Below are 15360 nucleotides of genomic sequence, written 5' to 3' on the forward strand. Positions count from 1 at the left end.
GTGTGACTCTTCAAGGATCAGCCCTCATCCGGCTTCGTCCCGCTGACTTGGCAGCAAGCGCGCCGTCTGCGCCCCTTCCGGTTCGCGGTAGCGGCCGTCGGCCCGTTCTGGATGTGTGCGTATCCACTTCGTGGGGCCCCAATCCCAGTGAACCCTTCTCCTGAGGGCTCAGAGAGTCCCCCCGGTCGCCTTTTCGTCTGTTAGCAGGACCCACTTGGATCGTCTAGTTTCGTGGTGCCTACGTCGCTGGCCTCGCACACCTCCTCTGCCCTCTGGTCCGACTGTCTCCCCAACTCCAGGGGGGTGCGTACGACTATGCCAGGCGAGAGACGGCGCACTCCCCACCGTCTGCAGCGACCTCGTCTGGGGCTCCACACCTCTTCTGTCGCTCAGACGCCCACCGCGGCTGCGGCTAGGGACTCTCGGCCCGGGCCCTCAAGAACTGCGGGCTGCACCCCACACCCCCGTCGGGTGTTATGTCAATCTTCTCCCTGCGACAGTACGTGGGGGGGGTGGGGGCCCAGGTGTCACCACGCATCCCTCGCCCCAATCGGGGGCTCACCTGATGTGCGGGTCGTGTCTTCTGGCTGTCCTCTCTGTGACGCGATTCCCGCCCGGTTGCTTCTGCTTCTGTCGTCTGTCCGCGGTCACCGGGGGTGGAGGGCAGGGGGCGCGCTTTCCCGTCCGATCGCCCCTCGAGCCGCCGGAGCACCCAGGCCGTCCCCCGGGGCCCCGTCTGTCGCGCTTCTCCCAGGCACTCTCACGGGCCGCTGCTACTGGGTCAAGCGCGCCGTCTGGGGCGCCGACACACCGCTGTCCCGTCGCTGCTCCGCTCCTTCATGGCCGCCATTTTGAACGCGGCTCGTCCGTGTCCGCGCCCGGGGTTCCCCGCGTTGCTCCGGCTGGTGTCTCGGGGAGCTGGTTGCGGGTCGGAGGGGTCCCCGATGATCGCCGGGTCCGGTGCACTCCTTTTCAGGGGCGATGGACGCCCGGGGCAGGTAGGATTGTGGGGTTTACGGGCTGCCGGGCAGGAGCTTCAAGGATAGGAGTCCGCCATCTTGGCTGGCTCGGCCACGCCCCGTTTACATGTCCTGATAGTGAAATACTGCCAATTTTGTTTCTCACTATGGCAAGGACTAGCTCTTGGTGAAACGATCCACATGTCCACAAAAAACCTTTGACTTTGCTAGAGGATAATGATTTTGCTTCTGCATTTATAACACCGAAAGTTCCTGTCACTTTTGGTTTCTTAACCAGAGATTTTGATATGTTCTTCCAAATCTGGTTTGTGGAATTATTTTTAGAGGAATAACTGAGAAATCGTCAATATGGTGAATGTTTTATTCAGTTGTAAAGAAGGGCTCTTTGATGCCGCTTTGGCACATCTTTTAGATAGATCACTTTTTTTTATTTTTTACAATGGCTATTCCCTTGCAAGAAGAATCAGGACCAGCTTCAGCGCTTGTGGGACCTGATATGACAATCTTTGTTGGCTCCCTCCCCAATGACCACCACGGATTCCCTCACTACCACCCTTCAACAATACCCCTTCTCACCATAGCCCCTCTATCACACGCACTTAATGTGTTCTCTAGCACTTATTCTGCATAATGCCCTGATCTCTTATACGACCATCATGGAGTGTACACAATTTACAAGAAACTGCTAGTTTTCTTTTTAATGTTGGGAGGTAATACATGTGTTCAATAATGCCCTGTTTGTAATGAAAGAAATGAAAATTCAATAGCCATGCAAACAGTTGGCTGAAAGTATGAATTCTAGTCATCCAGTGCATTCATAAAACCGGAGTCCTGCATCTCATTTTCCATTCAATTTGGCCATCAATTTCCAATACTTGTGGACTTAGAGTACGAAGAAGTATTTTTTTTCCTACTTGGAGACTTTTCATCTGAGGCATTTTCTTCCATAGCCAAAATATATTTTAAAATATATGCATTCAATTTTGCCTATTTTTATCAGTGGCTCTCCAGGGAGAAGTAACAATGACTGCAGGGGAGAGTTAAACTGAAAGTTTGAGCTGCTACACAGTTATTGTGAACATATACTATGTAGAGCAAGGCAACTTTCAAAGCAGAAATAGGTAGTGAAATGTAGTAGTGAAATATGAGAATATAAAGAGCATGGAAACACAGAGTAGGCTTTAAGTTCTTACAGATAATGAAATGCCCAATGCAAGTATGAGATACATGACGAAGTTTCAGCTATTGTCTCAGTCAGTCAGCAATTGCTTGCCAAAAATACCTTTTGCTTGTTTTATTCCATGGGTGGAGTTTCTGGCTCGTTGCGTTAACTTTTGAATACTTTGTAAATACTTGCTTGTTAGTAGCAGTTGATAATCCCTCATGGCCATTTTCCTTTTGCCACACGCTCCTCCCGGTCAGCGTTCTGGTTGCTGCACACCACATCCTGTCTCCACCCTACTTAATGGCCTCAGAACAAATGCGTGCAGCGGGCACGCTGAAGGCGCGCCAAAGGCAAGCCCGTCTGCGCCCATACGCACCCGACCGGGCCCAGGGACCACGACCCCTGGTCCAAACAGTAGGAAGATTATATGCTATTCCTCAAAGCAGCTTCACAAGCACCGTAACATGCTGTTCCATGAATGTATTCTATTCCATCCTGAGGAAGGTGACATTTCTTGCCCAGGTTGTGACTTTTCGTTTCAAATAGAGTTATGCAAGGAACATAGCACCTCTACTAATAGTACCTTTACCAACTTACAGAATAAATCCTCTTTTTAAAGGCAGTATCACACCTACCAAGGAATTCCCCTTATTTAGCATTGTCGTTCACTCCCGAAACATAAAGCAGATATTTTCGAATTTTTGATTAGTGAACAGTCAGACGCTATTTTTCTTACTGAAACATGGCTGCACATGAGCTCTGGGCCTGATATAGCTCTGCTGCTTAACTACGCCATAGTCAGGAAAGACCGGGATCTCAAGCTAGGTGGAGGCATTGCTATAATTTACAAAAAGTCCTGCACATGTAAATTTGAAGGTTTGCCTTTTATGGGCTGCGAAGCTGCCTTATTCAAGCTTGCCTTAACCCCCCAATTTACCTTCTCAGGCATACTGGTTTATCGCCCTCCTGGGCAGTCTGGCCTATGGGTGTTATCTTTTCTGGAGTTAGTTACCCCCTTCCTCGTTAATGCTGCCAATTTCTCCATTTTGGGTGGCCTCAACCTTCACTTGGAGGACCCAAAGTGTTCTTTTAGCACCACTTTCATTTCTGACTTGGCAGCAATTCATATTCTACTCTGCAACTCCGGTCTGGCCCATGTGGCAGGCCACCTATTGAACCCCATTTTCTCCAGCTTACAAAACATCATACGCTCCTCAGCCTTGTCATTGTGCTGGTCAGACCATTTTGCGGCCAGCTTCTGGTTCGAGACATTGATGAGCCAGTCTATTGCTGTTTATGGCACCAAAAAGCTAATTAGAAACTGGGGAAAACTGGATGTTAGATTTGGGGGTCTCTAGTTGGCACAGGTATGCACTTGTGACAAATAGGGACCCTTGCCTCTAGTCAGGGTAAGGGGGTACACTCCTAAAATAACCCCTGCTCACCCCCTTGGTAGCTTGGCATGAGCAGACAGGCTTATCTCAGAGGCAGTGTGTAAAGCATTTGTGAACACATACAGTGATCAAGTGACAACACTACAGATGGACACCACACAGGTTTTATATAAAAAATAAGGGATTCTTTATATAGATTTAACACAAGACCATAAACGACAAAATTCCATAATACTGTTACTTTAAAAATGGCAGAATTTAGCTTAGTTCTCTTTTAGATCTTCAATGCAACACTTTGAGTCAATGTACCTTTAGATGCGACACGCAGGGCAACGAAAGTGTTGCAACGATGGTGGTGCAAAGAAAGTTTGGTGCAAAGAAATAAAGACGTGAAGATCTTCCTGATGCGGCACCTTCTCCGATGTTGCGAGAAGACTCGACTCGATACATCAGCTGCAGCAGCGACACCCTTGTCCAGTGATGCGACGACAGTGGCTTTGGCGGCGACACTATTCTCCGACGACGCAAGACGCTTCAGCTCGATGCGACAGCTGCAGCGGCGACACCCTTGTTCAGAGATGTGATGGCAGCAGCTCCGACGACGGCACGCTTCTCCGTGGATGCGTGGTGCTTCTCTGATGCAGTGCAATGCGACAGCTACAGCGGCGACATCCACGATGCGACGGCAGCGACACGCTTCTTCCTCGAGGCGAGATTCTTCTCGTGATGTGGTGCAATGCGACAGCTACAGCGGCGACACCCTTGTTCAGTGATGTGATGCAGCGGCTGCGACACGCTTCTTCGGTGTTGCGGGACGCTTCTCGCGGTGCAATGCAACAGCTACAGCGGGGACACCCTTGTTCAGTGATGCGACGGCAGCGGCTGTGACAGAGTTGCGCTTCCAGCTCCTTGCGACACGCAGTCCCTCAGAAGGCCCAAAACAGCAGCAGGCACTTCCACAGAACTCTGGGTAGCAGGTGGTCGAAGTATGTTGCCCCTGAGAATTCAGCAGGAGGCAAGTTCTTTTCCAAGCCCTTGGAGATCCTTACACAAGTTGAATGAAAATGCACACAAAGTCCTTTCTCCTTTCTTGGCAGTCAGGCAACCACTGCAGGCCAATTCCCCAAGCAGCACTTCAGCTTAGGGATAGTCTTTCCTCAGTTTCTTCTGGTTCCACTCCTCAGCAAAGGTTTCTTCTTGTTTCCCAAAGTGATCTAAAGTTCTTGGGTTTGGGTCCCAATATTTATACTAAGATTCTCTTTGTTCTCTGAAGGCAGAGAGGCCTTTGACTAGTCCAAACCAGTTCTGGTCAGTCCTGGAGCACTTTGTTTACATGACTCCTTCTTTCCTTTCAGAGTGCAAGGCAGAGACATCAGACACACCACAGGAGGTGGAGCCAGCACTGTGGAGGGAAGGCACAGCCCTATTCACGTCCCAGGTGCAACTCCTCCCTTCCATCTAGATGCAGATCTCTCTATTCACCACTTGGCTGACTCACCCGGTCTCCTGGAATCCCCCAGTCCTGTCACTCAAACTCCAGACAAGGAATACACAGCCTAGCAGAGGCAGGTTAGGATTATAAGATGTAATAATCAAACTGCCCATTCTGGCCTATGGAGAACAGGTAGCCTTGCAATAGTGAAAAAGGAAAATGGCTGTAATTCACTATTAGAACATGCCACACACACCAGGGCATGTTCTACCTTATACTTACAATGCACCCTGCCCCTGGGTCTACCATAGGGGTGGCTGATATGAAGAAAAGGGAAGGTTTAGGGACTGGCAAGTGGGTGCACTTGCCCAGTCAGCATGACAGTACCAGACTGCACGCAGGCTCTGCAATGGCAGGCCTTAGACACACTTTTACAGGCTGCTTCTGTGGGTGGCACAACCAGTGCTGCAAGCCTACCCGCAGTATTTGGATCATCTGCCCTGGGCACTCCTGGTGCACTGTACTAGGGTCTGACAGGAAAACCAAACCAACCAAACATGGAATCACTAATTCATACATCAATTTACAATAAGGAGCACTTGCACTGTGGCACTGGACAGCAGTGGTACAGTGCCCAAAGCATCTAACACCAGCAAAAACACATGAGGAAACAGCAAAAATAGAAGGGAGACCGACGCCAATGTGCCAGGTCTAACACGGGACATTGAAGCTTTTAATAAGCTCTTATCTGCCAATGTTCCCACCTTCAAACAAATGTCTGTCACTGCCCTGGGTGCCACCCAGAACTGGATTCTGAAAGCCATTGATGTTGGTCTTCCACCCTCAATCAAGAGGACGAACAACCATAGCTCCCCAGCCCCTTGGTTTATCGAGAGTTTAAAAATTGAGAAAACTAAATGCAAGATTTTGGAGAGAGATGCTGGAGGAGGGACTATGCGTCTGACACCAAACTTGCCTATAAAAGAGCCAAAAGAGATTATCATTCGCTCGGCAGGTCTGCTCGTGCTGAATAGGTTTCCTCTACGATTGCCAGAGCAGAGAACCGCTCCAAGATTTTGTTTAAGGTGGTCAAGGAATTATCTGGCTCAGAAACTCAGCCCATTCCCCCAGCCTGAATGCATTAAAATGTGATCTGGGTAAATTCTTTCTTAATAAAGTAGAAAAAATATACTCTGTATTGAATGATAAGCCGGTTAACACCATCCAACAAGCATCTACACTACCACAAGAAGTTAGTACTAATGATGACAGATGGTAAGGCCTCAGTATCCGCTAATAAACTGGAATCCTGGTCGCCATTAGATATGAACTCCTTCAAGAAGCACCTAGGAAGCATTAAATCAGGCTCCCCCTGTGATCCCCTTCCTATCTCAGTGCTGCAGCAGCTTGAGCTGCCTTTACTTACGATTATCATGGAGCTCCTTAATGCCTCCTTACAGGAGGCAATTGTCCCCCAGATTGGAAACATGCAATGGTCCTTCCCTTGCTGAAGAAGGCCAATGCGCCATCTGCACAGCCCGCTAATTACCGGCCAATTTCACTACTCCCAGCTTTCTCCAAAATTCTAGAAAAACACATCAATGGGCAGCTATCCCATTTTGTTGAAACAAAATTTCCTACTCTTCTCAATCTGGCTTTAGAGCCGGTTTCTCGACTGAAACCACCCTTCTGGGATTCACGGAAATGTTATGACACCGCTTGGACCCTGGAGATACATTTGCTCTTATATTACTGGACTTGATTGCAGCTTTCGACACGGTGTCTCACACCGTGTTACTGAAGGCTCTACATTCTTTGGGTGTAGCTGGCCCTGCACTCAACTGGCTCACTTCTTTTCTCACTGACCGTACGTTCCAGGTTCTCCCCTACGGCCAGTTCCAAAACTCATTCCTCTCCCTATGGGGTACCTCAGGGCTCGATCCTTAGTCCTCTGCTGTTTAATATTTACGTTAGACCTCTTGCAGAGATTGCCAAAGAGGCTGGGTTGTCCCTGTTTTCCAATGCAGACGACACCCATATTATTTTCTCTCTCTCCGCTGAAAGGGAGTTTGAGTCATGTGTTCTCCCGCTGGGGTTGCGTAAAATCGCATCGTGGATACAAACCAATTTTCTCAAACTTTATGGTGAAAAAACAGAGGTCTGATTTTGGGGAAAAACAAAGATCTCTGGGGCCCCCATCACTGGCCTGCAGAAATGGGTGCTCTGCCTCAGCCCTCTGACCAAGTCCGTAATCTTGGCTTTATTATTGATGACCAATTATCAATGTGTCAACAAGCCGTAAAGGTGGCCGCGACCTGTTTTACCGTCTTCAAATGGCTTAGGAAAATTGTCTGGATGCTGCCTAGTTCTACCCAAAAAAACGTAGTCCAGGCTCTTGTTACCTCTAGACTGGACTACGGCAACATTCATTACCTTGGGGCGAACAAGGATGTTATACGTAAGCTACAGGTGGTGCAGAACTCTGCTGCTAGACTGCTCTGTCAGATCCCCAGAGCGGCCTCCATTTCAGGCTCCCTGAGGAACCTTCATTAGCTCAGGGCTGAGAACCGGATCAAATTCAAAGCTTTGATTTATATGTTTAAGATCAAATCCGGAATGGCCCCTCAGTATCTGCAAGCCTTAGTACATTCTTACCGGCCATCACCCACTCTCCGATCCACTACTCGGGTGACATTTTCGGTGCCAAGGATCAGACTTTCTCACATGGGGGGTTGTTCTTTTGCCTGTTTAGGCCCTTTGTGGAATTCTCTTCCCATACCGCTCCGCAATGAAACTGCTTATGGGAATTTCCGTAAATCTGTAAAAATGTGGTTGTTTGATCAATAATCTTTACTTGCTTTGTTCCTCTCAGGCTGGCGCCGGGAAACCCTTTTTGGTAGCTGTTGCGCCTTACAAATCTAAAATAACATAAAATAACATAGAAGACACTGGTTGACCAAGATGGCCACCACATAAGGTCATACAGCGTGACCTGGTGATTTGGTGCTGTTGCGATGGTGCGTCACACAACACAAGAGATGCAACTCACTAGCCACTTCTCTTATACTTTGGAAAATGGCAGCAAGCACCTAAAAAATGTGTTACAAGCTTCCAGAAAGGTTGGAAGGCTCACGAGAGTTGCGGTCCCAAATTGCTGAATAAACAGATATCCAAACTATCGGGACAGCTACTGAGGAAGTGAAGGCAGCAGAGCAGCATGACCCGAGCAAATGAAAAATCCTGCTCCCCCACAACTGCCATCTCCAGAGGAAATGAATAGTGACCTCTACTAGCGTAAGTAGCACTGCCTCCAAATGGCCATGATGAAAAGCAGTTCCAGTAGAATGGGACCATCAAGATTCGGTCTCATCCACCCATGTTGCTTCAAAATAACTTACGAAAATCAAAACTACAATCCATGAACACTCAGTCAAGCTCAATAAAATTCCTTTCCGAGTGTAGAGGAGAAGTGATGGAAACCTCCAAGTCACATCTTGGAAGTGGCATTAGAATGCATTTTTTCAGATAATGTTAGTCGCTCCTGCTGTTGTGGAGCGCTGCAGAACTCTGCAGAGTCCCCGTTTTCACCAAAGCTCAGGGCTCAAAACCTGTGGGCAGCTGGGGGTATTGCAAAGGGTAATGAACAGTCTGTTCAGCCTGGCTATTGTTGGCATGTTCCTGGACAGCCTCACTTGCCCCGTGGCACGGTTTACATAACTTCCCGCCTGACAGCAAAATGACTCTAAATCAATGAATACCTGAAGACTAACTATTACTATGTGAATGTTACATGTTATAAGTCTGTATCAGTGGATTCTTAAATAGGTCAAGCAGTTGTTAATATTGTTCAACTCATTTGTATATTTATGCTGGTGGTTGACGGATGTCTCTTCTGCGATGATCTTTCCATTACTTTACATTCCATTCCATTCCATTACTTTCCTTATCCTAACCGCAGTACTTGTCCTTTTAATTTTTGTTCTTTTATTACATTTTAGGTTCTAGTGTTCACTGAAGTGTAGGCATGTCATTCTACCTACCCAGTCTTTCCATGTCCTGTATAGGTATGCTGCTTGGTCATTTCATTTATTGTATTTGTTGTTTTCTTGTAATAAAGATTACAAACTTTTTTTTTAAAGTATTCAGTGCGTAAAGTGACATTGGGGGTCCTTAGCAGGGCACCCTTCCCTCTGGCCCTCCGCAATGGGGGCCCCTCAACATCCCTGCACCATGTGGCAGGCAGCGCAGGAATGTTCACAAACATCCATTTTTCAATAGAAGCTTGTGCTGCGGGTCTTTTCCACCCGGTTAACAAGCTTCCATCGGAAAGTGATCGTTTGTGACTGCCCAGTGGGACTTTCATCTGCTCGACACCATTGCGGTTTGGAACCGCCTGACCTTAGGTTGGCAGTTCCGATCGCATGATTACGATGCGACCGCCAATAGGGTGGTCGCAAACATCCATTTTCCAATGGAAGCTTATGAGGCGGGTAGAAAAGGCCTGCAGCACAAGCTTCCATTAAAAAAATTTATGTTTGTGAACATACCTACACTGTGTGGCAGGCACCATGTGCTTATCATAATCAGGCCCGCAGTGTCTGACCTTAGGATGTTTGGTGATGGTTTCAGAAGTATTCCTCTCCCTGCCACAATATTCCCTTCAAAGTCCTTTATATTGGCCACCAAACCTTCTACAACACTGTTGCCAAGATGTTTCACTGCAATAATAATAATCTTTCAGTGTCCTGGATTCCATCCTGTGAAACAACTTTCCTAGGGCGCTTCGGTCAAGTCTCACCTCACCTATTTTGAAAGAGTCTAAAAACCTATCTTTTCTGCTAATTTGCCATTCTGAGCCTCTCCTTCCTCCATTCCCATGGATGCAAGTATAACATGAAAATAACAATCCTGCACATGATTAAAACCTATGATAGGGGCATGTTGTGAGCGTTTAAGGAGATGGATGCCCTCGAAGTCTTGGAACAGCTACAAATCGAACTATTTTCAGCCACAGGTATGACCCTGAACACTGGCAAACTGGGTTGGCATATGGAAAAGGGGCTTCTTCAAAAGGGAAAATATTTTCTCAGTGGAGAAATAAAACACTGGAAAAATTTTGTGATTGCAGATAAAAGCTGTTCATATATAAAATGGCAGGCCTATTTGTTATGGAAATGCACGTTATTTTAACCAGTATATTTCTCTCTCTGCTTTCCTGGCCGGATCTAATTGGAACTCTTAAATGTACTCCTGCGACGTTCCCCAGGAGGCTCAAGCTAGCAGAATGAGGTAATGCTCAGTCATGTTCAGCTATTGCCCTGGATGCAAAGTGCCACCATTACTGGCAATGTTCGATAGGACGGGTCAGTGACTTGGGCCAAATTTCTGTCAGGGAGCTACAATACATAACTAATGCGCTCGTATCAGACTTCTAAGACAAAACATTGACTGGCATATTCAATAAGAGCTGAAGACATGAGTGTGAAAGCACCTAGCTTATGAGCAGCATGGCATTGCTAGGACAGACACTTGGAGGATAACCTTAAATGTAGAATGTGTCTAGACATGCCAATACAGTTTACTGGCGGGAGAGCTTTTCAATCAGAGATGCCAATCATTTTCAGAGCTTATGTAAATTTTTAAATACATAAAGCGTATATTTTAATTTACAATTTAACATGGGAAAGTGATGAAATGGAACCAGCATGAAACCCAACATTCACTGTTTACACTGAAGGCAACGTTATTACACAGGCAGTACTTGAAATATTGAAGTGCTCCTTAGCAGACTTAAGAGAGAAATAATCCAGTGATATCAACAAAGACTTCGAGAAGGGGACTGGAGGCTAGCACTGAGCTACACTTTCAGAGTGAACAGGAATGCACTATCCATCTATTACCAGTTAATTTGTTGCATGGGTATTAGCATCCAAATGGGTGGCTGCAGGGACAGGTGCAAACAAGATTTAACCCAACTGCTGCTATACTGGAGGTGGCACATCTATAATCTTCACCTCCATCCAAGAGTGTCAAATCCTATGCCGCCACCGGCTGTTTTCAAGTGATCCATTGAGTGACGAAACATTGGGGTACAAATAGGTATGAGGCCAGTTAAGAACCAACATTTCTTTTTATAAATTTAGAAATTTGACATCTTGATGAAATGAAACGTACATCATCCCCATGTTGCACTCTTTTAAACAATCAGAGCTTAAATTAGTGTCAAGATCATTACATACAATCTTGTAAAATTAATTATGAGCCTGTGCATATTAATATCTTCAAACAAAATGCGCTGCAATATTCACTCATTGTCCTTTTGAAATAAGAGGGGGGAGGGGAGTATAATATCAACAAAGTCAGATCTAAACATAGTCCGGATTTGTTTTTCATATACTGATCACATATTGATGTAAATATATCATGAAGCAGAGCAATGGCTATGACAAATGCTCTTAATGGTTTACATTTTTGTTGAGACCAAAGTTATATAAACCTTTAGGAAGTCGCACTGAAGAACTTTCATGACACTAATCTCCTAGGGCTAGAAAGTCCAGAGCTCACGATAACATGAGAAACAAAAAACATACAACAAACACTAAGATAAGTTATTCACCTCTACAGTTTCAAAGGTAAAGTCACCACAAAACAAAGCTAGAGTTCACTGTGATCCTGAATGGGACTTTACTCAATGCATCTTGAAGATTCTAGTAGGCTCATCTGCCGCACATACCCCTTTCATTTCTGTTCCAGGCTGGTGGTGTGTTATCTTAAGACCTGGCAGACAGCACCGGCAGAGATCAGAGCATTTATGATTCAAATGCGTGATCGTCAATCAATCAATCAATCAGGGTACTTGTAAAGCGCGCTACTTACCCGTGAGGGTCTCCAGGCGCTGGGGGGGGGGGGGGGGTTAGGGGTACCGCTACTGCTCGAAGAGCCAGGCCTTGAGGAGTCTTCTGAAGGCGAGTAGATATTGCCTCGGTTCCCATCAGCTGCCAAACATGGGCTGCCATACTGCTAAACTAGAGTGGGAAATATTTGGCAACCACCTCGCCAAGGAGTTTAACACTGGCGCCGACCAATCTCTTTGCCTCTCAAGCTTCTCACTCATGAGTCCTATGGCGAGGGGACGTAGAGGTCCTACACACTGTCGCTCTCTTAAAAGCAGTTCACAATATAGGTTTATTTTCACAGTCATGTCATTGGTTACAATCTACCAGATGAACACCAGTCATCAACAGCAGAATAATTATTGCACAATACCTAGAAAGCGTAATGACAGCGATAGGCTCTCAAAACTAGTTGCCGGTACATTAATGAAGATGATCAGAGTATACTGCTGATGTGATATCTGCAGCTCTCAAAGAGTAACAAAAATTACAAATGTGAAACGCAGGCTAGTGAAGAAATTGAAAATTAGATGTATGACATCTGGAGATTTCAAATAGATGCTTATTAAGGACCCTAATTTAAAGATGGGTCTGTTGCATTGGACATTCAATGCAAACAGCAATCCATGATGGAACCAAGGATGGACTGGACGAGAATTCTCAGATATGTTACACAAATTCATAACTCGAATTACTTTATTCTTGAAGGTGGGAGCGGAATGGGGGACCTTAGTTTGCTCATCTTGCAAGCTTCCAACTCACCGCTTAGACATTGTTGATTAAACTGTGTTGATGTAGTACCGTAACTGTAAAGAACCGTATTCCCCTCGAAATATAGGTTTTATGTCTTTGTGCAACACAGGATAGATTTTAGCCCCTCACTTCATAGCTTGTGTACAAGAAAAGATAGGACTCTACCAAGCATTGCAAGTGAGGCCTTTAGTCTAAACAGGAGGCAGACTTTACAACATAAGTTAAGAGAATTCTGGCTAGAGGTTTTACTGCTCTCGTGTGTATTTATTACTTTCATCCTCCACACTGCTATATAAAAATTTAAAAAATTCATTGTGTAAACAACATTGCCGCATTCTAGTTCACAATAAAAGAGATTGGGGGATTCTACTATTGTTGCAAATGCACGTGTTTGCCTTCCACGGACCTGGCAGCTGGAGAAAGTAGAGACCGATCTATAGATGGGCACGAACCTGAACCTCTGCCAACTCAGGGTACGGGCAGTGACCCCCAGCAGCCAGAAGTTAACTCAGTTCATAGGTAGGCAGCCCAAAGAGACACCTATTACACACACTAAAAAGAATTAAAAGTACCTTTGTGCCAGCGCAACTTTTAGCTTGTCGTTCTCAGACTTCAACTCCATGTCGACTGGGCCCCCATGGAAAGCCTTTTCGTCGTCCGTTCCATTCACGCTCGATGCCCGAGAAGGGGTGTCACGCCCCGATTCCTGCAGCAAAATGGTGTAAAACAATATTAAAACGAAGCAGCAACTATTTCTGACTAATGTTAAAGCTAGTGCTCCGAAATCACACAACTGTGGCTGTCACCGAACACACAGGGCGTAGAGAGCATGCGCACCACAGGTGAGCCCGGAGACTGCTAAAAGACAACATTGTGAACAGCATGAACTCCTCTCACAGAGAGAGTGCAAGGGGCGGACGTGAAAGAGTAACAATCATGTGCGTGAGGAACACTACCGTTTGAGACACTTGCAGCTTTGAACTGTGTTGCATTGTATCAGCATTTATATACCGTTTGTTTTCCTAGCCATTTCAAGCCCTATGGTGCACTTAAGCGACGGTGTAGGAGATATCTGGGCATTCCATGGAGAAGATGGCCTCTAACGTTTGGAAATGTCCATGACGTCAAGAGTCTGTGGGTATTCATTAAAGCCTTGACAACTCCTTGTAACCTTGGAGGCGGATAAAATGTATTCTGGCTAATGGCAAATGTAAGCAAATGTAAGTATGTTTACAGAGTAGGAATGGGAATGGAACACCCCCAAAAGTGATGGGGGTATGAGAGAAGGGGTTTCTCCATCGGGAACATAGTTTCTTAATGGAAAAAATAATTAAGAACTTGTGCACTTGCAGTAGTCCAAAGACATTCTCATGTGCTGTACACTATGTACAATTAGACATGTATATTTGCCTTCACAAAAACATAATTGGACATTTATAAAAACTTCGATTAAATGTGTTTTACAAATACATTATACATTAAAACATTACATGTACAATCATTTATGTCATACATGAATTGTATAAATAAAGCATGGAATAAACCATTTTTATGATTTTGTTAGGACTCGAGTGTGAATCTGGAGCTTGAAATTGCTGCCTTATTGAGTGGTCCCTTTACATGATGTGGGGGCCTGACCTAAAGGTCTTTCCTACTGGGCTCGTTTTGTAAATGACTATCGTTGATCGGTTTACCTTCATCAACAAGTTGAGGTTCTTTGCTCTACCAACACAGAGAAAAATGCATTTAATGGCCGGTAGTTTTGTTTGCTTTAATTTGAATATCAATTTGGCGAGAACCAGGTACAAAAAGAACTTTGGAAAAAGAAGAACCCCCAGTCTCACACTTGATTGGATGATATTTCAGAACGAAATTCATTGATTTTGCCTTGTTCATTCTTTGAGCCTCAGGTAGGGACCTCTACTTCGAGATGCTAGTAAATACAAATTAAAATATGGGAGCAACAATGTATGCAAAGTTAGGAGGACGCGGTGGGTGGGGAGTAGAGGAGGAGTAATGGTGAGTGCTGGACGTTTTAGAAGTAGCGGGATGTGTGGGAAGCCTGGGTTTCCTAGGGACGGTTGAGCACCCGTACATGATTCATTGTCGGGGAAGGGTACATCAGGAGTGGAGACGGCAGAGGGGGGCACACTGACATGGGGTGGGAGGGGGAGGGGGGAGGGACCACCTGGGAAGGAGGATTAAGCTCCTGGACATTTGGCGACACTGATAAATGTAACGCTCTCCTTTCGACGGTGGGGGTGGAGGGGTTTGTATTGCATTGTTGTCTTGAAAACAATAAAAAAATGTTTCAAAAAAAAAAAACAATGTATGCAAAGTGATCTTTTTCAACATGACATCGCAGGTGTAACCATTGCTTTATTTTTTTGGATTTTTTTTGTTATTGGTAATCTGATTGAGGACAACCAAACATGCTTTGCCTCTATTGGTTGCAGGCTGGTGCTTTTTCAAGGCAGTGGAAGTGACAGGTCGAACTTAAGTAAACCTTTCTATGGAAGGCCGTAATGCCGTTCCAAGTCTAGGATCGTGGGCATGTGCCACAGAGACAGGGCGGGCATTTTCAATCCAAATATCTGACTAACATATCCACCACTCAAATTACTTTCATATTTCACAATGCTAATTCACACTACTAATCCTTTAAGGTTCCAGAGTAGCGTGCTACTTGCCAAAAAAGCACTTAGTCGCCTCGTCTGGGGTAGTAAGCCCTATATAAATGCAA

The 15360-nt window shown here is 45.7% G+C and overlaps 1 protein-coding gene across 2 annotated transcripts in view; it reads right to left on the bottom strand.

Annotated features, from left to right (window-relative positions):
* HOMER2 (homer scaffold protein 2) overlaps positions 1-15360 on the bottom strand; it is a 511148-nt gene that overhangs the window by 193318 nt on the left and 302470 nt on the right. For both annotated transcript variants that reach the window (XM_085644272.1, XM_085644271.1), the window contains exon 5: positions 13190-13323. In XM_085644272.1, coding sequence (XP_085500398.1) covers positions 13190-13323 — 134 coding nt within the window. The remainder of the gene's footprint in view (positions 1-13189; positions 13324-15360) is intronic.

This window comes from Triturus cristatus, chromosome 3_1 (genome assembly GCF_964204655.1).
Source record: "Triturus cristatus chromosome 3_1, aTriCri1.1, whole genome shotgun sequence".
Lineage (NCBI taxonomy): Eukaryota > Metazoa > Chordata > Amphibia > Caudata > Salamandridae > Triturus > Triturus cristatus.